Source organism: Plecotus auritus (assembly GCF_963455305.1).
Source record: "Plecotus auritus genome assembly, chromosome: 9".
Taxonomy (NCBI): Eukaryota; Metazoa; Chordata; class Mammalia; order Chiroptera; family Vespertilionidae; genus Plecotus; species Plecotus auritus.
In genome coordinates this window covers 46,347,958-46,375,365 of record NC_137783.1, presented here as the reverse complement: position 1 = coordinate 46,375,365, position 27,408 = coordinate 46,347,958, and the positions used below count along the sequence as shown (strand labels likewise).

The 27,408-nt window shown below is 41.7% G+C and overlaps 1 protein-coding gene and 1 pseudogene across 4 annotated transcripts in view; both read left to right on the top strand.

Annotated features, from left to right (window-relative positions):
• The window catches only part of MICU1 (mitochondrial calcium uptake 1), a 205,594-nt gene that overhangs the window by 25,178 nt on the left and 153,008 nt on the right, over positions 1–27,408 (top strand). For all 3 annotated transcript variants that reach the window (XM_080642102.1, XM_080642101.1, XM_080642103.1), the window contains exon 2: positions 25,253–25,414. In XM_080642102.1, coding sequence (XP_080498228.1) covers positions 25,254–25,414 — 161 coding nt within the window. In that variant the 5' untranslated portion in view covers position 25,253. The remainder of the gene's footprint in view (positions 1–25,252; positions 25,415–27,408) is intronic.
• Positions 195–16,216, top strand: LOC308234436 (PC4 and SFRS1-interacting protein-like; annotated as a pseudogene). The gene is made up of 3 exons: positions 195–449; positions 1,154–1,742; positions 16,115–16,216. The product of its transcript is annotated as a PC4 and SFRS1-interacting protein-like (transcript).

Sequence of the window (27,408 nt, the reverse complement as noted above, 5' to 3'; positions counted from 1 at the left end):
TATCACAGGTGTAATATATATGAGGCTGGTAAAATTATGGGTTTATTTTCTTTTCATTTTTCAAACTTTCAATAACATTAAAAGAAAAAGCCTCTCTAAGAAAGAGCTGGCCAGCAGCCTGCCTGGGAGCCTAGAGGCAACCCCGGGTTTTGACCTTTGGGACTTTGAACCCCTAGAATCACCCCTCGAGAAACATGACTCTTAATTTCAAAACTGGAGACCTTATCTTCAAGATGAAAGGTTATCTTCATTTGGTCAGCTCAAGCATATGAAGTTCATGATGGAGCTATATACTTCCCACAGACAAACTGTCCATTTTCTTTTTTGGAACTCACGAGACTGCTTTTTTAGGACCAAAAGATATATTCCCTTATTCAGAAAATATGGAAAAGTATGTAAAACCAGATAAATAAAAGTTTTTAATGAAGGTTTATGGGAGATGGATTGTTGTATCGCAAGTTGGCGAGCTAGACAAGACGCCTAATGACCCAATTAGTTAGGAGTCATCTTTATTGTGCGCAGGTTCAGAGCAGATTACCTCTGTCAAATTCTGAACTAACACAGGAGGGAGTATTTCCTTTTTTATATCCTTCTAGTTCTTTGTGTAAGACAGCTTGTAACCTTGAACATATTATATCTAATCAAACACCTGTAATTTATATACAGACAACTTATAACTTTGAGTACATATTATATCTAATCAAACACCTGTAACCTTGGATGAAGAAACACTTGGCAGAATATGGGAATTAATATGGTGTATCATACCCTTTAGATGGCTAGCTTGCAAGGTCACACAGTTAAGTTTATCTTCTCCATTATTCAAGCTAAAAAACAAAGTTATATTTTATAGAATAAAAGACTATCTAGCCCTAGCCGGTGTGGCTCAGTGGATAGAGCGTCGGCCTGGGGACTGAAGGGTCCCAGGTTCGATTCCGGTCAAGGGCATGTACCTTGGTTGCAGGCACATCCCCAGTAGGGCGTGTGCAGGAGGCAACTGATCGATGTTTCGCTCTCATCGATGTTTGTAACTCTATCCCTCTCCCTTCCTCTCAGTAAAAAATCAATGAAATATATTTTAAAAAAGATTATCTAAAAATAACAGAGTAGTTCAAACAGCAGTTTTCCAAAGGAGGGACCACCATGCTTCAAGATAACAATCTGAAAGTGAAATTTTCAAGTCAACAGGCATCAGCTAAAGGATCAAATGTGTCATCTGATCTTGAAGTTTAAAAAGAAACTAGTGTTTCAAAGAATGATAATGACCATGAAGTAAAAAGCAGCAATGAGGATGTGAGTAAAGCAATTGACATAACCATTCCTAAATCTACCAGAAGAGGAACAAAGAGAAAGGCAGAGACGCAATAGAAACCAAGGAGGCAGGAGCAGTGACTGCAGCAACAGCATATATTAATCTAAGTCCTAAAAGAGGACGACCTGCTGCTACAGAAGTCAAGATTCCAAAACCAAGGGGCAGACCCAAAATGGTAAAACTGACCTGTCCTTCAGAGAGCGATACAGTGACTGAAGAAGATAAAAGTAAGAAAAGGGGCAAGAAGAAAAACAACCTAAAATGCAGCTTAAAAAGCATGAAGAGCGCCGAAGGAAGATTAGCGAAGGAAAGAGCCAGACAAATAAAGAAGGGAAGGAAAAAGTTGAATCAAAAGTGAAAACTTTAGCTAAAATGGGTTACATCAACCTCTGATTCTGAAGAGGAAGGAAATGATCAAGAAGGGGAGAAGAGAGGGGGAAAAAAGATGACGGCTGGCAGGACGGAGGTGAGGGAGAGGAAGTGAGTGAGTGAGGGTATGAAAGGAGAGTGTGTGGATGTGTGTGGTGTGTGTGTGAGTGAGTGATGGAAAGTTAAATCTCGCAGGAGCAGCAGGGGCTGGCAGACAGGCTCTCCTTGACAAGGAGAGACTACCACCGCTGCGGGCATTCCCCGGATGGAAGGACGCCAGCACGGAGCCCACGCCATCTTGAAGGGGAGAACGGCCTTTTTTAGGAACTCATCAGCACCACCACACAGAGAGGCCTTGAAACTGCCCCGCGACCCAGCAGCCACTCCAGCCAAAATCCTGCTATCCCAGCTGCAGACCCGCGGACGCTGGGACCTCCACTTCCAAAGGAGTACTGCTCGGCAGCAGTAAGTGTAACCTCCCCCTCCCCAGCGGCAAAACTCTGGATTCGCGAGTATCTGGATTCGCATGTTTCCAGCTGCGCAGGGCACTCCACTGTTTAGGCAGTGCTTGGGAGCCGCTGAGAGCCCCCGAGTGTGTGATTCTGCACAGACAAGGGTATGCAGCCCCTCAGTAGAAATTCTGAATTCCCTCTTCCTGGATAACTGCCCACATTCACCCCAGCAGCTCAACCACGGTGCCAGGACCCCTCAGAGTGCATCAGAACTCTGTGCCTGGCAAGCACACCTCCACAGAGGCGAAGTTCCAACAGGCAGGCACCCTGAGCCCATCTACCCACGGGGCACTAGTGGGAGCCACTGTGAGCTCTCCCTGGGTGTGATCTTGAACAAGCGGAGGCACACTCCCCCCCAGCAGAAGTTTTTAATTCACTCATCCTGGATACCAGCCCACAGGCACCTCAATTGCGCAGCTACACTGCCAGGGACCTTCAGAGTCCTTCAGTGTGCCTCGCTGGCAAACGTACCGTGGGTGCTCCTGTGCGCCGCCACTGGGAGTAAGCGCCTATCCACCACAGGTGAAACAGCAAAAGCTGGGTCTGCGCACCCCAATACTGCGGAACTCTGGGCGACACAGTCACACCTTTCCAGAGAGAAGGCCCCCTGAGCCCCATCACCCCAACAGACGGTTCCTGGGTGCCACTGTGAGTCACTGCTGGGCACACATGATTTCAATTAAGGGTGTAAGACAGCAAAAATTGCGACATTCCCCTCCATGTGGCTGACTTCTAGACACCGCAGTTGTGCCTCTCAAGCTCGCAGGCCTACATCAAGAAAACCCAAATAGCTCAAGTAGGGAGCTACACTAGATTAACAAGCCCAGGAGAACTGAGAGATTACGCCAGTAGCACCATCCCCAAAAGAACCTGGGTAGCAAAGCAATTGAATCTACAATTAAAACATTACAGGAAAACCTGGGAAGACAAAAAAGCAATCCCCAAAGGAAAAAGAGGAACCACCAGAAAGGGAGTTAAATGAATTCGAGGCTAGCAGCTTATCAGAGATAGAATTCAGAGTAATGGTTATGTTTAAACGGATGGATGACAAATACACACAAATCAATGACAAATACACACAACTCAATGAGAACTATAAGGAGCTGAATGAGAATGTCACCAACATGAAAAGAAACCAAGAGGAGATGAAGAACGACATAGCTGCGGATGAGAGAAACCAAGATGGCGGCATAGGTAAACACCTAAACTGCTGCCTCGCACAACTATTTCAAAACTACAACTAAAAGACAGAACGGACACCATCCAGAACCACAGGAAAGCTGGCTGAGTGAAAATTCTACAACTAGAAGGAAAGAGAAAAGCTCACAGAGAATTGGAGGTACGGCAAAGGGTCTTCGTGCGTGCAGAGAGGAATGGCGGCAGAGAGCCTGGCTGACTTTCTCTGGCGGAAGGGGGAAGGAAGCCCCTGACCGCACTGAACCCCAGTTCTGACTGCACTGAACCGCAGTTCCGGGCGAGCCCCTGGGGACCCACGCTCTTGTGGGGGGAGTCTGGACTCTCGGGCGGAGACTCGGGAGCCGGGGAAGGCGGAGGACTGAAAGCGCGCGCGTGCCAGTGCGCACAAAGGCTGCGGAGGTTGCCACAGGCTTTCCCTAGTGGAAGGGAGTCAGAGGCTCCTGACTGCACTGAGCCCCAGTTCTGACTGCAGTGAACCCCAGTTCCAGGCGAGCCCCTGGGGACCCACGCTCTAGTGGGGGGAGTCTGGACTCTCGGGCGGAAACTCGAGCTGGGAAAGGCAGAAGTCTGAAGGCGCGCGCGTGACATTGCGCACAAAGGCTGCGGAGGTTGCCACAGGCTTTCCCTAGTGGAAGGGAGTCAGAGGCTCCTGACTACACTGAGCCCCAGTTCTGACTGCAGTGAACCCCTGTTCCAGGCGAGCCCCTGGGGACCCACTCTCTTGTGGGGGGAGTCTGGACTCTCGGGCGGAGACTCGGGAGCCGGGGAAGGCGGAGGACTGAAAGCACGCGCATGCCAGTGCGCACAAAGGCTGCGGAGGTTGCCACAGGCTTTCCCTAGTGGAAGGGAGTCAGAGGCTCCTGACTGCACTGAGCCCCAGTTCTGACTGCAGTGAAACCCAGTTCAAGGCGAGCCCCTGGGGACCCACGCTCTTGTGGGGGGAGTCTGGACTCTCGGGCAGAGACTTGGGAGCTGGGGAAGGCAGAGGACTGAAAGCGCGCGCGTGCCAGTGCGCACAAAGGCTGCGGAGGTTGCCACAGGCTTTCCCTAGTGGAAGGGAGTCAGAGGCTCCTGACTGCACAGAGCCCCAGTTCTGACTGCAGTGAACCCCAGTTCCAGGCGAGCCCCTGCGGACCCACGCTCTTGTGGGGGGAGTCTGGACTCTCGGGCGGAGACTCGGGAGCCGGGAAGGCAGAGTTCTGAAGGCGCGCACATGCGCGCAAGGGCAAGGCTGACGGGAAGACAAGACTGAGACTCCACTCCATCCAAGCTGAACACAGAGGCTATTGCAATTTGGCAAGTCTAATCCTATAAGGCTGTCTCCAGCACCGAACTTCTCCCAGCATAGACACAGCTGATCCTTACAGCCAACTGGCCTGAAGGTCAATTCTTCCCAGTGATACCAACAGCAATAAAGACTTAATTACAACAAGGCTGTACACACAGTCCACAAAGGGGTGCACCAAGAGTGTCCACCTCAGGTTAACTGGGGAGGCAGACCCACTGGGCCATATTGGAAACCTAGCACACAAATCTACCTTACCAACTCAGGGAAGCAGTGAAAATGCGGCATCAAAGAATCAGATCACAAACGAAAGAAATGGAGGAAAATAAACGACTGGATATAGAATTCAAAACCACGGTTATAAGGCTTTTTAAGAATATCCTAGAAAAGGCCGATAAATATAATGAGACCCTCGAAGATATGAAAAAGGACCAACTAGAAATTAAACATACACTGACTGAAATAAAAAATATTATACAGAGACCGCAAAACAGACAAGAGGAACACAAAAATCAAGTCAAAGAATTGAAATACAAAGAAGCAAAAAACACTCAACTGAAAAAGCAAAAAGCAAAAAAAAAAAAAATCCAAAAAGTTGAAGATAATGTAAGAAGACTCTGGGACAACTTCAAGCATACCAACATCAGAATTATGGGGGTGCCAGAAGAAGAGAGAGAGCAAGATACTGAAAACCTATTTGAAGAAATAATGACCGAAAACTTCCCCCACCTGGTGAAAGAAATAGACTTACAAGTCCAGGAAGTGCACAGAACCCCAAACAAAAGGAATCCAAAGAGGACCACACCAAGACACATCATAATTAAAATGCCAAGAGCAAAAGACAAAGAGAGAATATTAAAAGCAGCAAGAGAAAAACAGTTAGTTACCTACAAGGGAGCACCCATATGACTTGTCAGCTGACTTCTCAACAGACACTATGCAGGCCAGACGGGAGTGGCAAGAAATTTTCAATGTGATGAATAGCAAGAACCTACAACCAAGATTACTCTACCCAGCAAAGCTATCATTCAGAATTGAAGGGCAAATAAAGAGCTTCACAGATAAGAAAAAGCTAAAGGAGTTCATCACCACCAAACCAGTATTATATGAAATGCTGAAAGGTATTGTTTAAGAAGAGGAAGAGGAAAAAAGTAAAGATAAAAATTATGAACAACAAATACATATCTATCAACAAGTGAACCTAAAAATCAAGTGAATTAAAAACCTGAGGAATTGAATAATCTGGTGAATATAATAGAATCAGGGGCATAGAAAGGGAGTGGACTGATAATTCTTAGGGGGAAAGGGATATGGGGGGTTTATGAAGAGACTGGACAAAAATCATACACCTATGGATGAGGACAGTGGGGGGGAGGTAAGGGCAGAAGGTGGGGTGGGAAATGGGTGGAGGGGAGCTATAGGGGGAAAAAGGAGAAATAATTGTAATAATCTGAATAAAGATTTATTTCAAAAAAACAAAACGACATAGCTGCAATAAAGAACCCAATGGAAGGCCTAAACAGTAGACTAGAAGAGGCTGAGGACCGCATTAGCGAATTAGAAGACAAGGTAGGAAAAAAACACAGAAACACAGCAGCAACTGGAAAGAAGACTTAAAAAGCAAGAGGAGAGCCTAAGGGAGCTTTGGGACAACACAAAACGAAACAACATTCGCTTAATTGGGATACCAGAAGGAGAGGAAGAGAAGCAAGGAATAGAAAACCTGTTTGAAGAAATAATGACAGAAAACTTCCTTGATATTGGCAAGAAAAAAGCTATGCAAGTCCAAGAATTACATAGAGTCCCAAACAAGTTGAACCCCAAAAGACCGACACCAAGACACATCATAATTAGATTGGCAAACACCAACGACAAAGTAAGAATCCTAAAGGCTGCCAGAGAGAGACAGAAAGTTACAAGGGGTCTCCTATCAGAATATCAACTGATTACTCAACAGAAACACACCAGGCCAGAAGGGAATGGAATGAAATATACAAAGTGATGCAAAGCAAGGAACTGAATCCAAGAATACTACACCCGGCAAGGCTACCATTCAAAATTGAAGGTGGAATCAGGAGCTTCACAGACAAAAAAGGGCTAAGAGAGTTTATCACTACCAAGCCAGCAATGCAAGAAATGCTAAAGGGACTGCTGTAAAAAGAAGAAAGAGAACGGCAAGAAGAAACACAAACACTAAGGAAAAACATGACAACAAACATGTACTTGTGAATAATAACATTAAACGTAAATGGATTAAATGCACCACTCAAAAGACATAGGGTAGCTGAATGGATAAGAAAACATGACCCATATATTTGCTGTCTACAAGAGACCCACCTCAGACCAAAGGATTCACACAGACTGAGAGCAACGGGATGGAAAAACATTTTCAGGCCAATGGAAATGAGAAAAAAGCTGGGGTTGCGATACTTATATCTGATAAAATAGACCTCAAAGTAAAGGCCATAATAAGAGATAAGGAAGGCCACTACATAATACTAAAGGGAGCAATTCAACAAGAAGATATAACTCTGGTAAATATATATGCACCCAATGCAGGAGCACCCAAATACATAAAAAATCTCCTGGAAGATATCAAGGGAGAGATCGACAACAATACCATCATAGTAGGAGACTTTAATACACCACTGACATCACTGGATAAATCCTCGAGACAAAAAATCAGCAAAGAAACAGCAATTCTAAATGACACCCTAGTTCAGATGGACCTAATTGACATCTTCAGAGCATTTCACCCCAAAGGCACGGAATATATGTTCTTCTCAAGTGCACATGGGACATTTTCAAAAATAGACCACATATTGGGTCACAAGCAAAGTCTCCCCAAATTCAAAAAGATTGAAATCATATCAAGCATTTTCTCAGACCACAATAGTATAATATTAGAAATAAACTACAATAAAAACATTCCAAAAAATTCAAACATGTGGAAGCTGAATAGCATGCTACTAAACAATGATTGGGTTATCAGTGAGATCAAAGAAGAAATTAAAAACATTCTGGAGACTAATGACAATAAAAACACAACATTGCAAATCCTATGGGACACAATGAAAGCGGTCCTGAGAGGGAAGTTTATAGCTCTACAGGCCTACCTCAAAAAACAAGAAAAAATGGTTATAAATCATCTAACTCAACAACTCAAAGAATTAGAAAGAGAGCAACAAGAAAAGCCCACAGTGAGCAGAAGGAAGGTAATAATAAAGATCAGAGCAGAAATGAATGACATAGAGACCAAAAAACAATACAACAGATCAATGAAACCAAGAGCTGGTTCTTTGAAAGGATAAACAAGATTGATTAACTTCTAGCCAGGCTCACCAAGAAGCAAAGAGAGAGGACCCAAATAAAATCAGAAATGAAAGAGGTGAAATTACAACAGACCCCACAGAAATACAAAGGATTGTTAAAAAATATTATGAACAACTCTATTTTAACAAACTAGACAACCTGGAGGAAATGGACATATTCCTAGAAAAATACAACCTTCCAAAACTTAGGAAGATTCTAAAAATCTCAATAGGCTGATAACTATTTCTTCTAGGAAGAATTTGAAGCAGTCATCAAAAAGCTTCCAGCAAACAAAAGCCCGGGGCCAGACAGCTTCCCATGGGAGTTTTACCAAACATTCAAGGAAGAACTAAAACCTATCCTCCTCAGACTATTCTAGAAAATTCAAGAGGAAGGAACACTTCCAAGCTCCTTCTATGAAGCCAGCATCATGCTAATACCAAAACCAGATAAAGACAACACAATGAAAGAGAATTACAGGCCAATAGCCCTCATGAACATAGATGCCAAAATCCTCAACAAAATCCTAGCAAATCAGATCCAGCAGTACATCAGAAAGATCATACACCATGACTAAGTAGGATTTATCCCAGGGATGCAAGGATGGTACAATATTCGCAAATCAATAATCATGATACATCACATAAACAAATTGAGAGAGATAAAAATCATATAGTCATATCAATTGATGCAGAAAAAGCATTTGACAAAATCGAACACCCTTTCTTGATAAAAACTCTCAGCAAGGTGGGAATAGAAGGATCATACCTCAACATCATAAAAGCCATATATGACAAACCAACAGCCAACATCATACTCAATGGGCTAAAACTAAAACCATTTCCCCTAAGAACAGGAACAAGACAGGAATGCCCACTCTCACCACTCCTGTTCAACATAGTGCTGGAAGTACTAGCCATTTCGAATAGACAAGAAGAAGAAATAAAAGGAATCCAAATTGGAAAAGAAGAAGTAAAACTGTCCTTATTCACAGAAGACATGATACTATACAGAGAAAACCCTAAAGACTCCATCAAAAAATTATTAGACTTAATAAATGAATTCTGCAAGGTAGCAGGATACAAAATTAACGCAAAGAAGTCTATGGCATTGCTATACACCAATAATGAACATACAGAAAGAGAGACTAAAAAACCAATCCCATTTACCATCGTACCAAGAAAATTAAGATACCTAGGAATAAACTTAACTAAGGAGGTAAAAGACCTATATGTGGAAAACTACATGACACTGAAAAAAGAGATAAAGACATAAACAGATAGAAGAACATTCCATGTTCATGGATTGGTAGAATCAACATCATCAAAATGTCCATACTACCCAAAGCAATCTATAAATTCAATGCACTTCCCATTAAAATACCAACGGCAGGGAGATCCAAGATGGCGGCGTAGGTAAACACCTAAACTGCCTCGCACAACAATTTCAAAACTACAAGTAAAAGACAAAACGTCTATCACCCAGAACCACGGGAAAGCTGGCTGAGTGGAAGTTCTACAACTAGAAGGAAAGAGCAAACAGCATTGAGGGGTGCACAAGCGCTGAAAAGCTGAGGTACGGAGACGCGCGATACGGAGACGCGCGAATCGGGCTGGCGACAGGTGACTGGGAGCGCTGCTGTTTTCAACCCGAAGGGAAACAAGCTCCCGATTAGTCCGAACTCCAGTTTCTGGGGAGACGCGGGGGACCCAAACTCCTACGGGGAGAAGCTGGACTGTCTGCCGTGGGGTCGGAAAGTGAGGGAGGCTTGCTTACAGGGCTGCGCGCAGGAACAATTGTTTATTGTGCTGGGGCGCGGGACGCGGGGACACGGTCGGAGACGCAGAGCCGCAGAGCCGGCTTACTGGCAGCCATCGCTGTTTGCCACGCCCTAGCCTAGTAACACCCTGAGACCCCGCCCTGCACAATCTATGAACCCACCCAAGCTCCAAGCAGCGGCTTTAGCATATGAATGGCCTGCCCTATTGCAGCTTAACCTAGCAAACTTGCAGCCTGGGTCAGACAACTCCAAAACCTCCAAACCCCAAGCAAAGAAGAGAAAACTGTAGTTCTTGCTGTAGCTCCTGCTGGGTGGCCTCAGACAGTAGCTGACCTGCACCCCATTGGAGATCCAGAAGCCAGTGTACCTAGTGGTCAGTGTGAGACACCAGATTTCAACTCCTCACATCCATAAGTGACACATTCAAGAGGCAGACTCAGTGAACACCAAAGCCCCACTGAAACAAGTCCTACACCATAAGCGTGTCTCCAGCGCAGCAGTTCTTCCATTATAGACACAGCGGGTCCTCACAGCCAATTGGCCTGGAGGTCAATTCCTCCCAGTGTACCAACAGCAATCAAGGCTTAACTACACCAAGACTTTGCACTCAGCCCACAAAGGGGTGTACCAAGAGCGTCCACCTCAGGTGATTGGGGAGGCTGAGCTACTGGCCCCTATAGGTCACCTACCACACAAAGCCACTCATCAACACAAGGAAGCAGCAAAATGCGGAGACAAAGAAACATGTCACGAAGGAGAGAAATGGAGGAAAGTAAACTAATGGACGACATAGAGTTCAGAACCACATTTATAAGGTTACTCAAGAATCTTCTAAAAACCGCCGAGAAACTTGATGAGACCTCCGAGGAGCTTAGTGAGACCTTCAAGGACCTTAATCAGAATGCCAAAAAAATGGAAAAGGACCAGTCAGAAATTAAGCATACACTGTCTGAAATAAAGAATATACAGAAACTCAACTGTAGATCAACGTACCCCAAGAATCAAACCAAAGATCTGAAATATGAGGAAACAAAAAACACCCAACCAGAAAAACACAAAGAAAAAATCCAAAAATATGAAGATAGTGTAAGGAACCTCTGGGACAACTTTAAGCATACCAACATCCGAATTTTTGGGGTGCCAGACGAAGACAAAGAGCAAAATATTGAAAACCTATTAGAAGAAATAATGACAGAAAACTTTCCTTACCTGGTGAAAGAAATAGACTTACAAGCTCAGGAAGCACACAGAACCCCATACAAGAGGAATCCAAAGAGGACCACACCAAGACACATCATAATTAAAATGCCAAGGGCAAAAGACAAAGAGAGAATCTTGAAAGCAGCAAGAGAAAAACGGTTAGTTAACTACAAGGGAGCACCCATACGACTGTCAGCTGATTTCTCAGCAGATACTATGCAGGCCAGAAGGGAGTGGGAAGAAATATTCAAAGTGATGAACAGCAAGAACCTACAACCAAGATTACTCTACCCAGCAAAGCTATCATTCAGAGTTGAAGGTCAGATAAAGAGCTTCACAGACAAGAAAAAGCTAAAGGAGTTCATCACCACCAAACCAGGATTACATGAACTGCTGAAGGGTGTTCTTTAAGAAGCGGAGGAAGAAGAAAAAGGTAAAGGTAAAAATTATGAACAACAAAATGACATCAAATACATACCTACCAACAAGTGAATCTAAAAATCAAGTGAATAAAAAATCTGTAGAACAGAATGAACTGGTGAATATAATAGAATCAGGGACATAGAAAGGGAGTGGACTGAAAATTCTCAGGGGGGAGGGTGTGTGAGGGGTGTGGGAAGAGACTGGACAAAAAGCTTACACCTATGGATGAAGACAGTGGCGGGGGGTAAGGGCATGGGGTGGGGTGGGGAATCAGGTGGAGGGGAGCTATGGGGGGAAAAAAGAGGAACACCTGTAATAATCTGAACAATAAAGATTTATTTAAAAAACAAACAAAAATAAAATAAAATAAAATACCAATGGCATATTTCATAGACCTAGAAAAAAACCTTCAAAAAATTCATCTGGAATAAAAAAAGACCCCGAATAGCTGCAGCAATCCTGAGAAAGAAGAACAAAGTAGGGGGGATCTCAATACCAGATATCAACCTGTATTACAAAGCCACTGTTCTCAAAACAGCCTGGTACTGGCACAAGAACAGACATATAGATCAATGGAATAGAATAGAGAACCCAGAAATCGACCCAAACCACTATGCCCAATTAATATTTGACAAAGGAGGCATGAACATACAATGGAGTCAAGACAGTCTCTTCAACAAATGGTGTTGGGAAAATTGGACAGATACATGCAAAAAAATAAAACTTGATCACCAACTTTCACCATACAAAAAAAATAACTCAAAAAGGATAAAGGACTTAAACATAAGACAGGAAACCATAAAAATACTAGAGGAATGCACAGGCAGAAAAATCTCAGACATATGCCAAAGGAACTTCTTCACTGATACTGCTCCTAGGGCCATGGAAAGTAAAGAGAAAATAAACAAATGGGACTACATCAAAATAAAAAGCTTTTGCACAGCAAAGGAAACCATCAATAAAACAACAAGAAAGCCCACTGCATGGGAGAACATATTTGCCAATGATATCAACGATAAGAGTTTAATCTCCAATATTTACTGAGAACTCATACAACTTAACAAAAAGAAGATAACCCAATCAAATAATGGGCAACTGATCTAAATAGACACTTTTCGAAAGAAGACAGAAGGAAGGCCCATAGACATATGAAAATCTGCTCAAAGTCACTAATAATCAGAGAGATGCAAATCAAAACAACAGTGCGGTACCATTTTACACCTGTCAGAATGGTTATCATCAACAAATCAACAAACGACAAGTGTTGGCTAGGATGCGGAGAAAAAGGAACCCTGGTGCACTGCTGGTGGGAATGCAGACTGGTGCAGCCACTGTGGAGAACAGTATGGAGTTTCCTCAAAAAGTAAAAATGGAACTCCCATTTGACCCAGTAATCCCACTTCTAGGAATATATCCCAAGAAACTAGAAACACGAATCAGAAAGGATATATGCACCCCTATGTTCATAGCAGCACAATTCACCATAGCTAAGATTTGGAAACAGCCTAAGTGTCCTTCAGCATATGACTGGATTAAAAAATTGTGGTACATCTACACAATGGAATACTACGCTGCGGTAAAAAAGAAGGAGTTCCTGCCATTTGCAACAACATGGATTGTAAGTGAAATAAGCCAGGCAGAGAAAGATAAATATCACATGATCTCACTCATTTGTGGAAAATAATGAACGGCATAGACTGATGAACAAGAACAGATCCAGAGACTGAGAAACGTCGATCAGAACCTCAAACCTCAGGGAAGGAGGGGGTCGTTGGGAGTAAGGGGGAGAGATCAACCAAGAGACTTGTGTGCATGCATATGAGCCTAATCAATGGATGCCGACAACAGGGGGGTGGGGCATGAGCGTGGGGTGGGGGGTAATGGGGTAATAAGGACACATATGTAAAAAAAAAATTAGAAAAATAATAAACATAAAAAAATAAAAAAATAAATAGAAAAGAAATTGTGAGGTAACCAGAACCCCAATAATGCCTGAGAACGTCTTTCTTGCCATGCTAGCAGTCATCAGCTGTACGGTAATATTACCTGGGGAAAATGGGGAAGTATTTTGGACTTATGTTCCTGACCCTTCATGGGTAAGAACCCTTACCTGGGCTGATCCCCTGCCTAATGTAGTCACCAATAATTCCAAGCACCTTGGTCATCCAGGAGGACCATGGGTGGGGCAAGGAAGTATAATTACACAGGGGTCGCCACCCAGCTTCCCTTTTGTATGACACAAAATCAAACCACTGCTCCTTTGTGTGTAAAATTAAAGAGAGGTTTCTGGCTTGCGTGGACACCAAAGGAAGGGACTATCACTACTTGCTCCTGGGAGAGGTGCAGAAAATGTAACTAAGACCTTATCTATAGAAAAAGAAATTGACAACCAGTTTGAAATGTAATTGCCATGGCCTAGAGCAAAAAATATCCTTACATGATATTATTCTACAATGTCATTATAATTTTTCCCAGATTTGTACTACCCCCATTACCTATAATAGTACCTCGCACCCTTGGGAATCAATAAAAAATCATCTTTTTGGTGCTTGGAGACAAAGGTAACACATCTCTTGATATTTTAGAATTACAACAGCATAATGTACAATTATCCCAAACAAACTTACAAACTAATTCTTTGAATGTCTGGCAGCAATTTAAAAAGGACATGAAAGGATTTAATCCCTTCCACTGTGTAGAGGGCCCCCTGGGAAGGCACCTGAGCATTCTATATTGGCCCCTCTTGCCCTTTTGGCCAAAAGGGACCCTCTTCTCACAATCCAATTGCCCACAGCTGTTGCCTGTGCTTTCTGTTCATGCTGAGGTTGAAGCCTCGTGGTGGCTGGTACCATGGATCTGTCTCTCGCCCAGTGGGGTGAGCTGGGCCCTCCCTGGAGAAGAAACCTGGGTTCCCCAAAATATGTAATTATTGCCGGGGCCCTGCCAGCAGGTTAGGAAATCCCAAGGCAGGTGCTGGGCGTGGAGGCCACGGGGGCATAGGCTACCAAGGAGACAGAACTGAACATCACATCACCCTGCTTGGCCCCGGAGGATGGCTGGTTAGCCAGAGACGGGTAAGATTCCTCAGGGAAGGAACAACCTAAGACAGGCACAGTTGCAGACTGGCCATCAGGAGAGAACTTGGGGTCAACAGAGGCGGGGCACAGACCCTCACCCCCCCAACTTTGCTGGGGCCTGAACCCTCACCCCTTCTGAGGGAGGTCTCCTGCCCCCATGGCTGCTTCGCTTCCCATGCCCAGCACAAATCGGGACCCAGATAACAGACAGAGACGGCCGACAGCAGCTGCCCTCTCACTGCAACAAGACTTGTTTGAGTTGTCTTGTACCCATGGTATGGGGAAGTGGGTTTTTGATATCTAAATCCAACCCAGCACCAGGAATGCTCAGGGCCTACTCAAGAAGGCAAATAATCCTTTCCACTAATATTTACAGGGTAAAATAAGATTGTTGTTAGAGTATTAAATTTGACTGTAAAATAGTAGTCAAGTTCTCAGACTAATTTAAATTGGCTAAGTGAAATAAGCGAATATTCTAGAAAAATTAATGGTACTGGACAAAAAGCTGTTCCTAAAGTGTTAACTAAAATTTTTATTGGTAGTTCATCTCATGGTAAAATTGCATAACATGTAATGAACCTAAAGCAGTCATATTTTAGTGCAAAAAATTAAAATTTAAAAGCTATCAAGACTACATTATAAAATTTCCAAAAGCCTCCTAATATTTAAATCAAAAAAGGGGGGATAGTAGAAGAATATCATGTAAGGAAAAATATCCTGTAAGTAAATTACATCTAGAAAATTTTTACTTTAGAAAATTAACTTTCATTTGTAGTGCTAACAGCAAGACACCCATGAAAAACACACATGGTGTCTAAACAAGCCAAAGGAAAATCGTTTGGGCAAAAAATGAAAAAGGATCCCAAGTCAAATTTATAGAAAAGATTCCTTTATTAACTTTTGGTCGAGAATATGTTTGCATATTTTCAGAAAACAACTCCAAGACCATGTGGATTCCTGCAACAGAGAGGAATTGACAGGACTGTTGCAGCCATGAAGACAGAAGAGAAACAGTCCAGAGATGGAAGATGCTGACAACGCCTCACCATACTAGCAGTCAGCAGCTGTGCATTGTGGCAGGTTGCCCAGGACCAAACCAGAGAGGGTCGGACCTGCATTACCACCATTTGCCCACCATCCAGAACTGAAATATCATCGCTGACATGTACACATAAGGAACTATTTGACATTGAAATTGGGACTCAAAAGAACTGTTGGCCCAGAAAGAAACTCACTACAGACTGATTCATTTGCCTCCCAGCATAACCATTAGTGCTTGTCTCATTTTCGGTTCTTATAAGTGTATTTCTAGTATCACATGATCTCACTCATCTAGGGGAAATAATGAACAACATAAACTGATGAACAAAAACAGACCCGGAGACAGGGAAGCATCGATGAGACTGTCAAACCTCAGAGGGAAGGTAGGGGAGGGTGGGGGTAAGGGAGAAAGACCAACCAAAGGACTTATATGCATGCATATAAGCCTAACCAGTGGTCACGGACAACAGGGGGGTGGGGGCATGCGTGGGAGGGGTTTGGGATGGGAATGGGGGGATGAGGACAAATATGTGATACCTTAATCAATAAAGAAATTAATACAAATAAATAAAATAAAAAATAAAATAAATAAATAAAAAAGGGGAGAAGAGAAAAGGTGGAAGAAACTTTCAGACTGCTTGGGGAAGGAATGTGCTGAAAGTCCAACATGAGAAAGAAGCAGTAGATAGAAAACGCAAGCAAGAATAACAAGTGGAAACTGAGTTCCAAACAGCATATAATCTACAGTAATGAAAAGTATTAATGTTCAAAGCATTAACCCAGCTACTGAATAGAAAATACAAGCAGAGCAAATAAGAGATGATCTTGAGACACACTCAGACTGAATATCACTCCTCCTTTGATGAAAGAATGTTCCAGATTCTAAATTGAGTACTTCATTAATGGCATTATTACTGTGTGTGATTTTCTTTGTTTTTAAATATGTATTTTTATTCATTTCAGAGAGGAAGGGAGAGGGAAAGAGAGAGAGAAACATCAATGATGACAGAGGATCATTGATCGGCTGCCTCTTGCATGCTCCCTACTGAGGATTGAGCATGTGCCCTTGCTCAATCACAACCTGGGCATGTGCCCTTGATGGGAATCAAACCTGGGACTCTTCAGTCCACAGGCTGATGCTCTATCCAATTGAGCCAAACCGTCCAAGTGTATTACTGTGTTTTGATTGAAATTTCCTGTAAGGTACACACTATATCCTAAGGCCGTGGTCGGCAAACTGCGGCTCACGAGCCACATGCGGCTCTTTGGCCCTTCAGTGTGGCTCTTCCACAAAATACCACAGCCTGGGTGAGTCTGTTTTGAAGAAGTGGCGTTAGAAGAAGTTTAAGTTTAAAAAATTTGGCTCTCAAAAGAAATTTCAATCGTTGTACTGTTGATATTTGGCTCTGTTGACTAATGAGTTTGCCGACCACTGTGATAGTGTACTCATTATCATTTTTAAAGTAAATTCTTTTTAAAATTTAGATATAATTGACATAACATTATATTCATTTTAGGTGCACAGCATAATGATTTGATATTTGTATGTATTGCAAAATGATCACAGTAAGTGTAGTTAACATCCATCAGCACACATAGTTACTAACTTTTTTCTTGTGATGAGAACTTTTTGGATTGACTCTCTTGCCCTCGCTGGATTTACTCAGTGGATAGGGCATTGGCCGGTGAACTGAAGGGTTCCGAGTTTGATTCTGGTTAAGGACATGTACCTGAGTTGCAGGCTCAATACCAGCCCTGGTGGGGGTGCATGCAGGAGGCAACCAATTTGTGTGACTCTCACATCAATATTTCTCTCTCTGTGTCTCCTTCCCTTCCACTCTCTCTAAAAATCAATGGAAAAATATCCTCACATGAGGATTAAAAAGAAAAGAAGGTCGACTCTCTTAGCAACTTTCAAATATACAATATAGTGTTATTAACTACTAGAAGCCCGATGCACAAAGATTCATGCCAGAATGGGCCTTCCTTTCCCTGGCTGCTGGCACTGCCTTCGCTCTGGCCGGAGCCACCTTTCCGCCTTCCTACGCTGCTCAGAGGCTAGGAGCAGCCATGCATGCAAATTAACCCACCATCTTTGTTGGATTAATTTGCATACTCACTCCTGATTGGCTGGTGGACGTCACGAAGGTCCTGTCAATTAGCATGTTACTCTTTTATTAGGTATATGTTGCACATTACAGCCCCAGGACTTGCTTATTTTAAGACTGAAAATTTGCACCTTTTGGTCACCTTCACCTATTTGCCCACACCTCATCTCCCACCTCTGGCAACTACCAATCTGTTTTCTTGAGCTTTCTTTTTTTTTCTTCTTTTTTTTGATTTTACATAGAAGTGAATCTTATACTTTATGATATTTGTCTCTCTGTGTGACTTAATTCAGTTAGCATAAAGACCTCAATGCCCATCCATGTTGTTGCAAATGACAAGATCCCCTTTTTTTTATGGCCAAATAACATTTCATTGTATCTACCAATAAAAATATACCACATTTTCTTATCCATTCATCTATTGATAGACATGTAGGTTATTGACATGACTTGATTATCTTCTATAATAATAAAAGGGTAATATGCTAATTAGACTGGATGTCTTCTGGACATCATTCTGGACATCCTTCCTAATGAAGCCGGGCCGGGGGGAAGTTAGCTGGGGTCCCGGGTGTCTGCAGGCGGCCCAAGGGAAGCCAGCCCAGTCCCAGGTGCCTGCCGGCGGCCAGAGGAGAGAAGCCTGGGTCCCAGGTACCGGAGAGAAGCCAGTGCCGGCAGCCAGGGAAAGGAAGTTCTACTCTTGCACGAATTTTCATGCATCGGCCTCTAGTTGTAAATAATGCTGCAGTGAAAATGCAGGAGCCAATATCTCTTTGAGATAGTGATTTTGTTTCTTTTGGATAAATCCCCAGAAGTGAAATTGCTGATCTCAACGCATTAACTCATCCTAGAGGTTTTAGAAAATTTATATTAGTCATCATTGTCTCTGTAGTTTCCTGGGTAGTTGGTTTTTTGTTTTTTGTTTTAAATAGACTGTTTCTTTAGTTGATTTTTCCCCTGCTCCTTCTCCTCACTTTGTTTTTCAGTGCAGTATTCGGGAAAGGAAATTGCCATTCTTCATTTCTTCCTTCACCAGCCATAAGTTTCAGGTTTTATTATTGCAGTAAAAAGGCTCTATGGGGTGTGTGTGTGTGTGTGTATGTGTGTGTGTGTTTTGAGAAGTTGAACCATGGAGGTATCAGAAAGTTGAGTCCTATAGGATATTGACATTTCCATAGCCTATTCATTTAGCACAAATATGTACAAAAGTTCTGTGTCAAGCCCAACATTTCTATGAGATGATTCTTGTTCCTACAGTAATTGTTCTTTTACTGTTAAAGACTTATATGACTTAAATTTACTTTACATTCTTGCCCAGATTATTTTAAAAAGTTCTGAACAGAGTTAGCTAAAGTGTGAGTTTTCCTCATTTGTTCCATCAGTAATGTCACTTTGAAGTATGAAAATGCATCTTTTCTGGATGTGAACATTAATCTTTGCTGTATTTTGGCAGTCATCCTGGTGTCTTCAATGCAGAACTTCCAATCTGATTAATTTCATCTAAAAGAAATGTATAGGGTGTTTTAAAAATTATTTGGCATAATTAAAGCTTAAGATACTTCCAGTAGCTTCATTCCTCAGAAAAAATGACAAACAAAAAAATGACAAACTCTTCTAAGATAATGTGTTCAGCCAAACTCGTTTGTGAAGAATGCTTAGCTTTTTCCTATCCTAAGTAAATCTTCCTTGGTGTTTTTCTTGAGCCCTTTCCAACTTTCTAACCTAATGTAATAGTTCCTTTCTTTGAATTCCTGTTAATATGTTCTTGTAACAGTTCTTATCTTTTCACCCGCCTTGCCGTATTGTTATTTGAATAGTTGTTTTGTGTTCACAATCAAATTATAAGGTGTTTGTAGGTCTGTGTCTTGCTCATATTTGTGCCTCTTGCAGTGTCCTCACAATACCTTGCTCAATAAATAGCTAATTAATGACTTGAATGAAATAATGGCAGTTGTACATTTTGGATTATGTGCAATTTGCTTAAACTAGTGAGGCTAATGTAGCATGCTATCTCATTATAAGAATTCAGGATGACTTTCTTCTAACAAAAAATGCAAAATACTTTTACATTTTGTTTTTCTGAAATGAACTCTTAAAGCCAGAAAGGACTTAGACATATGTACCACTTTTGCTTTGTATCTGCCAGAATAGTCTTAGGTAAGGCTTTTACTGGTTACATAGTTGGCTAGTAGTGGAGCTAGAAAGAGAACCTAAGTTTTTTTGTATCTGCTCTAGTGTAATTGAACAGTAATATTTGTTATTGCTGTTAGTAATAATTTCAAATTCATTAATTGGCACTGAGGAGACTAAGAAGCCTAAAGCATACTTCTTATTTTTTCATTTGTAATCTCCTTGGCAAGTTGACAGGTATACATTAAAATGATTTAATAAAAAAAGTACCATAGTAGTGGCTCAGAATGCGAATTCTATAGGAATTCCGAGGAAGAAATTAAGAGTGATGATGACTTTATCTAACTCATACGGATGAGTTGGAATTTCATTTGAGCCTTAAGGAAGAGTCAATTTGAGGAATACTACAGTATTTATCATGCTAAGACACTTCAAAACAATGATAAAACCAAGAGAGAAACTTTACTGTATTTATTTCTAGTGTAATAACCTATCACATAGTCATTTATTTATAATTATTTGGCATTATTCAACTTATGATATACTATTTAAATCAATAAACATTTGAATGTGTTTAATACCCAAAGTATTGTGTTAGGCTTTGTATATTGTATTAGACTCAGTACTCATGTTTCAGCTTTCAGGCAAATACTAGTACCTAAGCCCAGTTTAGTGAGCTCTATGGGGTTTATCAACTATGAATATGAATTATGCCAATGTGTTAATTATAATAATTCTTATAGTCTGCACAAGGAATAACTTGGCCAGCTAATCTACAGCTACTTAAACCTGCTCTCAGAAGTCCATATATCTTAAATACAGCAATAGCAGGTGCTCATTTTTTTCTATTCTCCTATGTTCTGGAAACTGTTGTTTTCATACATTGCACACATTTGGGAGACAACTCACATCCTTTGCAAAAAAAGCATTGCAAATATCATGAAATAAATACACTTGTTTATGTTTGTATTACTGCCTACTATGTACTTAATAAGTTGTTCTAGCTTGTAGCCTTGGTAAAATAGATTAAGAAAAAAGTATATTCATCTATGTTGTGAAACACTAACATAATTAGGTCACTAAACTGCAGTTTAATTGGGCATACTGTAATTTTTCGTATGGATTTTTGACATGATTACCATTATAATTCATTCAGAATGTCAAGGTTTTTGTGTTTTGTGTTTGTTTTTTTCTGTTTTCAGAAGGGTAAATATGATGGCAGAATGACACGTAATCTTGTTTTCCAGTAGTGTATGAAGATGAAACACTTCTGGGATATTTTTGAGAACTTTGTTGCTTTTTAGATTAAATCATTCTTTACAGTAATAAAATGAATGAATAATCTATTCAAGTCATTAGAAAGCAAAACATTGGATAAAAAAAAAAACTCTTCTTAGCCCAGATAGAGCTCAGTTACTTAATAAGAACATACAAATATGCATTCTTATTTCTCCTTTTTACATAGGGTAGCACACTATATATGCTATTCCATACCTTGCTATATTTAGATAATAGTATCTCTTGAAATTCTTTTCAAATCTGTACATGCTATTGCTACATGGTATTGCCTTGTATGTATTTATCATTTAACCAGTCCTCTCTTGATGAACATTGGAATTGGGTTTTTTCTTAGTTTTTTGCTGTTACAAACCATGATGCAATGAATAACTGTGGTGCGTGTATAATTTCACAGGTGTGCAAGTATATCAGCAGGCTATTTTATCAGAAGTGGAATTGCTGGGTCAATGTATGCAGTTTGTATGGGTGATTTTGGTGGATGTTGCCAACTTATCCCCCATAGAGTGTACCAATTTACACATTCCTCAGCAGTGGCATTTCTGCAGCATTGCCAACAAGTATGTTTTCAAACTTTAGGATTTTTGCCAGCTTGATGAGTGGAAGGCAGTATCTCATAGTTTTAATTTATAATATCTTATTATGAGTGAGATTAAGTATCGTTTCATAGTTTTTAGAGTCATCCTTATTTTTTCAACTTTTTTATATCTTTGTGCCAACTTTCTGTTTGTGAAATAATATTTTAATAATATTATTTTTAATATTTATCTCACATTGGATTATATTATTATACCATTCTGTAATTGGGCATTTCATCTCCTTTTGGAGTGTGCCTGTTACATTTATTTTGCTGAGAAGGTTATTAAAATTTTTCCCCTTTAGGTTATTTCTTTGGAAATCAGGAATTCTAAGATCGATTGTACATTTTTGAATTAATTAGCTATGAGTAAACCACATAACTTATCTGGATCTCAGTTCCTTCATCTGTAAAATAAGGATGTTGAATTAAATGATTTCCTCTTTCTGTGACCCTTTGAAATTTACCAAAAGCAATACATCAAGTTTAATAGTCCTAAAATAATAGATACAGAAACAGGGCAGTAATATACTATTGCAGGTTTTAAAAAACTTATTATAGATAATGCTCTGCTTTAGTAACAAAAGTATCTTTCACTTGCCTCCTTGACATTTGTTGGTTAGAAATACCTCTTCGGCATTTTCAGCTCACATCAAAGCTATTTTTTAGAGGCGTGTGTGTGTGTGTGTGTGTGTGTGTGTGTGTGTGTGTGTACTGTTAGGGAAGAAAAATACACTGCTTTTGATTTAATTTCATCTACGTCATAAATTTGCATGTTAATCTTCATTATTGCATAACTGCTGCCAATTCACCCATTCAATTTTCTAGATTCAGTTGGAAAGCTGATCATAAATCTGTTTAAGTGTCATAAAAAATTAACACATTCAACTACTTACACTATTTCTTCACTACAAAGCTAGGGATTAAATTATAATAGAACCTGTTCTCAGTAAGGTTTTTCTCTCTGTTTACTTGGCATCTATAAAAATGGCACTAAAGAAGGTGAACAGAAATAGCTTTTAATGTGTACTTTGGGGAATGAGATTAGAACAATTGAAGAAATGACATGTATAATGAAATGTAACAGGCCCTGTGCTAGACTATGTGTTTAAAAAGAAGAAAAAAACATACTTTTAACCTTAAAGGAAGCTCAGAACCAAGTAGGGGAGGAAAACTTATATGTAAACAAATATGTTAATTACCTTAAGATCCCTACTAAGTGCAAAATAATTTAAATTAGGAAGCAGTGAATTATGCTTTGAGAAAATCAAATGGGAGGAGCATGGATACCTTGATTTGAAAGTCATGTAACCAGAAAAAAATGCCTCTTTCTCCTTCAGTCTGCCTGGTGGAATAAGAGAATTAGGGACTTTACTCTGGCCTCAATATCCTTCTATTAATTCTCTGGACTGAGATACCAGAGATGATCCTAAGTCTTTTGGTATGCCCCTGGCATTTCTATCACTGATCAAAATTCTACACCATTCTGAGGCTCAACACTAAACAAAAGCCTTTGCTGATTGACCCAGTCTTATGCTGGTCTTAATTTGTTTTTTAATTCTCTAACATCTATACCCAATATATTTATATGTATTCAGTATGGAAATGTCCCATTTCAGAAATGTTTAATGTGAATCTTGTCCAATTAAAATGTAAAACTTTGGGGGCCTTTTAGGTATCACATAGGGCTGAATAGTATGAACTTAATTTTGTTGTGTTAGAACTTCCCAGTACTTCTCTTAGATGCTGAATTAGTCAGCTTTTGCTGTGGTAGCAGACAACCCCCAAATTTTCAGGGCTTACAATAACATTTATTTCTCACCAGCATTTAGTAGGTTGGCTATGCTCAGCTGGCTCAGCTCGTCCTGATGGTGCCTGCCTCTCTGCTGAGATCTGTTCATTATGGAACCCAGGTTGAAGGATTAATGTCTTCCTGGGGCATGATCTCTTCGGTAGAGTGAAGGGCACAAGAAGGCTAACAGAAATAGCTCTTAAAAGCTATTCATGGAACTGGGCCACATTTCGTTGGTCATAGCAAGGCATTTGGCAAGGTACACACCCCAAACGAAAAGAATGGGGAAGTATTATTTGCCTATCAGATGGAAGAGTGAATGTTTATTGAACAGTATGACCTAATATAGACATTTCTGAATTAAAACAAAAAGTTAAAGGAACAGGTGAAGTTATAAGTATGAAACAAAATAACTTAGTGGGGAGGAGGGCTTCCAAGGCCCTGGGAGTGAGAAAAGATTTACTGTAATTAAAAAATAAATTACTTTAACAAAAGTAATATTAACATTACAGGTAGGGGCAGCAAAGTGTCCTAGTTAAAATCTGGGCTCTGGAGTCAGTCCACTCTTGGTTCAGATTCTGGATCTACCACTTCTAGCTATAGTGACTAGTCTTCAGCAAGTCACTGTATCTCAGTATTCACATCTGTAAAATGAATGTGCTACCTATCGAAACTGTTGATTTTCAGCTCTAAACCCATCTCCCATTATCTTATTTGTGATATTGGAAATTTCTTCTTTCCAGCTTTTGTTAAGCTTTGTCAGTAGAGGAACTAGAGGGAGACTGGAGAAGGAAGGGGTGCTATTTCCTGATTCTAGTGTGCTCCTTGTATGCTGCAGTGGCCAGCAGCATGTGCGACACCCAGTGGCACTCAGCTCCTAGGGACTTTTAGTGGCAACACTTCTACATGCAGTTTCCAAATGAGTTTCATACTATGGCATCTCCTTCCCATGGACACTTTCTCGAGTTCTACTGACCTGAGTTTTCCTAGTAGATGGCTTTACTGTGAGTTCTGTTGATGTGGCACTTTAGTAAATTTCTCGGACATCAGTGTCTGTGTCCTCACCACAGGTCTGGAAATTCACCCTGTTAGGAGTAGCCTTTTTATATATTTACTAGAGGCCCAGTGCATGGATTCATGCACAGTGGGGTCCCTCGGCCTGGCCTGCACCCTCTTGCAATCTGGGACCCCTTGGGGGATGTAGGACTGCCGGTTTTGGCCCATTCCCCACAGGCCAGGCCGAAGGACCCCACCAGTCCTCTAGTATGCATATAAGGTCTTTGGTTAATCTCTTCCCACCCTCCCCCTCCCCCCTTCCCTCTGAGATTCATCAGTCTGTTCCATGTTACCATGCCTGAGCATCTGCCTGGGGTATGAACATCTATTGAGCATCTGCCCCCTGCTGGTCAGTGCATGTCATAGTTACTGGTCGAAAAGTCAAACGGTTGAAGGGTTGCTTAGGCTTTTATATATAGAGATTTTCTTGTTGGTCTGCACTGGCCCTTGAAGTAGTGGCTGCCCTCTTTATCTGCTGTCTTTTTTCCCTTTACTACCTAGTCTCCTATTGTAATTAATAATGCTTTATATTAAATTTTCTGTTCCAATTACCATGTGGTTTCTTGTCTTCTAATTGTACCTTGACTGATATATCAGGTTTATAAGTCGTACTTTTCTATACAATTGTTCTGAGGATTAAATGAGATAATGCATGGTATTGCAAAGTGTTTAGAATGGTGTCTACCACTAACTGCTTACTAGTATATTTGTTTGTGGAATTGATGTAATCATCATCACCATCACTACCACTAGTTAGGAGTAACATTTCTACTTTTTGTTCACAGGATGTTTCGTCTTAAGTCACTTTCTGCATTGGCAGAACTGGCCCTGGGCTCTCGATGGTACCATGGAGGAACACAGCCCACCCAGGTCAGGCGGCGACTAATGGTAGTGGCTTTTCTGGGAGCATCTGCAGTAACTGCAAGTACTGGTCTTTTGTGGAAGAGGTGAGTGTTAGCTGAGCATCCTGTTCTTATGTGTACTTTCATTCTTCCAATTCTAAAAAGAATTGATTTCTGGCTTACCTTTGTATCAAAATTTCCTGTGCAAATAATTTGGCATTGATATTATTTGTCTATGAAATAAGATGTTTCAGAGAATTCTGCTATCATTTCAAAGCAACCAATAAGAAGTATTCTGTTTCAATATCTGCCTATCTCCTTTGCTGAACATTTTGAACTTACCAATTTAATAACTTTAATACACTTATAATAATTAATATAATAAATTTAATAATCTAACAATTTAACATGTAAAATTAAGTGGTTTTAAGTATATTCCCAAAGTTGTACAGCCATCACCACTATCTAATTCCCCAAAATTTTCATCACTTCATAAGAAACTCCATACCATTTAGCAGTCACCTTCCACTTTCTCCATATTCTCTGGCCCACACAACCACTAACCTACTTTCTGTCTATAGATTTGCCTATTCTGGACATTTCATATGAATGCAGTCTTATCATCTGTGGTCTTTTGTGATAGGCTTTATTCACTAGTGTAATGGTTTCAAGGTTCACCTATGTGGTACCATGAATCACTACTTCATTTCTTTTTATGGTCAAACTAGAGGCCCGGTGCACGAAATTCATGCATGGGGTAGGGGGTTGTCCCTCAGCCCAGCCTGCACCCTCTCCAATCTGGGACCCCTCTCACAATCCAGGACTGCTGGCTCCCAACTGCTCACCTGCCTGCCTTCCTGATTTCCCCTAACTGCTTCTGCCTGCCAGCCTGATCACCCCCTAACCACTCCCCTGACAGCCTGATTGATGCCTAACTGCTCCCCTGCCAGCCTGTTTGCCCCTAACTGCCCTCCCCTGCAGGCCTGGTCACCCCTAACTGCCCTCCCCTACAGGCCTGGTCCCCCCAAACTGCTCTCCCCTGCAGGCCTGGGTCCCTCCCAACTGCCTTTCCATGCAGGCCTGGTTGCCCCCAACTTCCCTCCTCTGCTGGCTTGGTCACCCCTAACTGCCCTAACCTGCAGGCTTGATCGCCCCCGACTGCCCTCCCTTGCAGGCCTGGTCCCTCCCAACTGCCCTCCCCTGCTGGCCTGATCGCCCACAACTGCCCTGCCTTGCAGGCCTGGTCCCTCCCAACTGCCCTCCCTTGCTGGCCATCTTGTGGTGGCCATCTTGTGTCCACATGGGGGCAGGATCTTTGACCACATGGGGACAACCATCTTGTGTGTTGGAGTGATGGTCAATCTGCATATTACTCTTTTATTAGATAGGATAGAGGCCTGGTGCACGGGTGGGGGCTGGCTGGTTTGCCCTGAAGGGTGTCCCAGATCAGGGTGGGGGTTCCCTTGGAGCATGGGGCGGCCTGGGCGAGGGGCCTGTGGTGGTTTGCAGGCTGGCCACGCCCCCTGGCGACCCAAGCGGAGGCCCTGGTATCTGGGGTTTATTTATCTTCTACAATTGAAACTTTGTAGCCTGGAGTGGAGCCAAGCCTTCTGCTTGCTCTGTGGCAGCAGCCATTTTTTATTTTTTTGATTTATGTATCTTCTATAATTGAAACTTTGTAGCCTTAAGTGGAGGCCTGGGCAGGCCAGGGTGTGCAGAAAGCTTGGCTTCCTCCATCACTGGGGCCAACCCTAGCCTCCTGCTCTTTCCAGCTCCGTGGCTGCCGCCATTTCTGTTTGGATTTATGTATCTTCTATCATTGAAACTTTGTAGCCTCAGAGAGGATCCAAGATGGCGGCATAGGTAAACACCTAAACTGCTGCCTCGCACAACAATTTCAAAACTACAACTAAAAGACAAAACGTCTATCACCCAGAACCACGGGAAAGCTGGCTGAGTGGAAGTTCTACAACTAGAAGGAAAGAGCAAACAGCATTGAGAGGTGCACAAGCGCTGAAAAGCTGAGGTACGGAGGCACGCAAATCGGGCTGGCGACTGGCGTCTGGGAGCGCTGCTTTTTTCAACCCAAAGGGAGACAA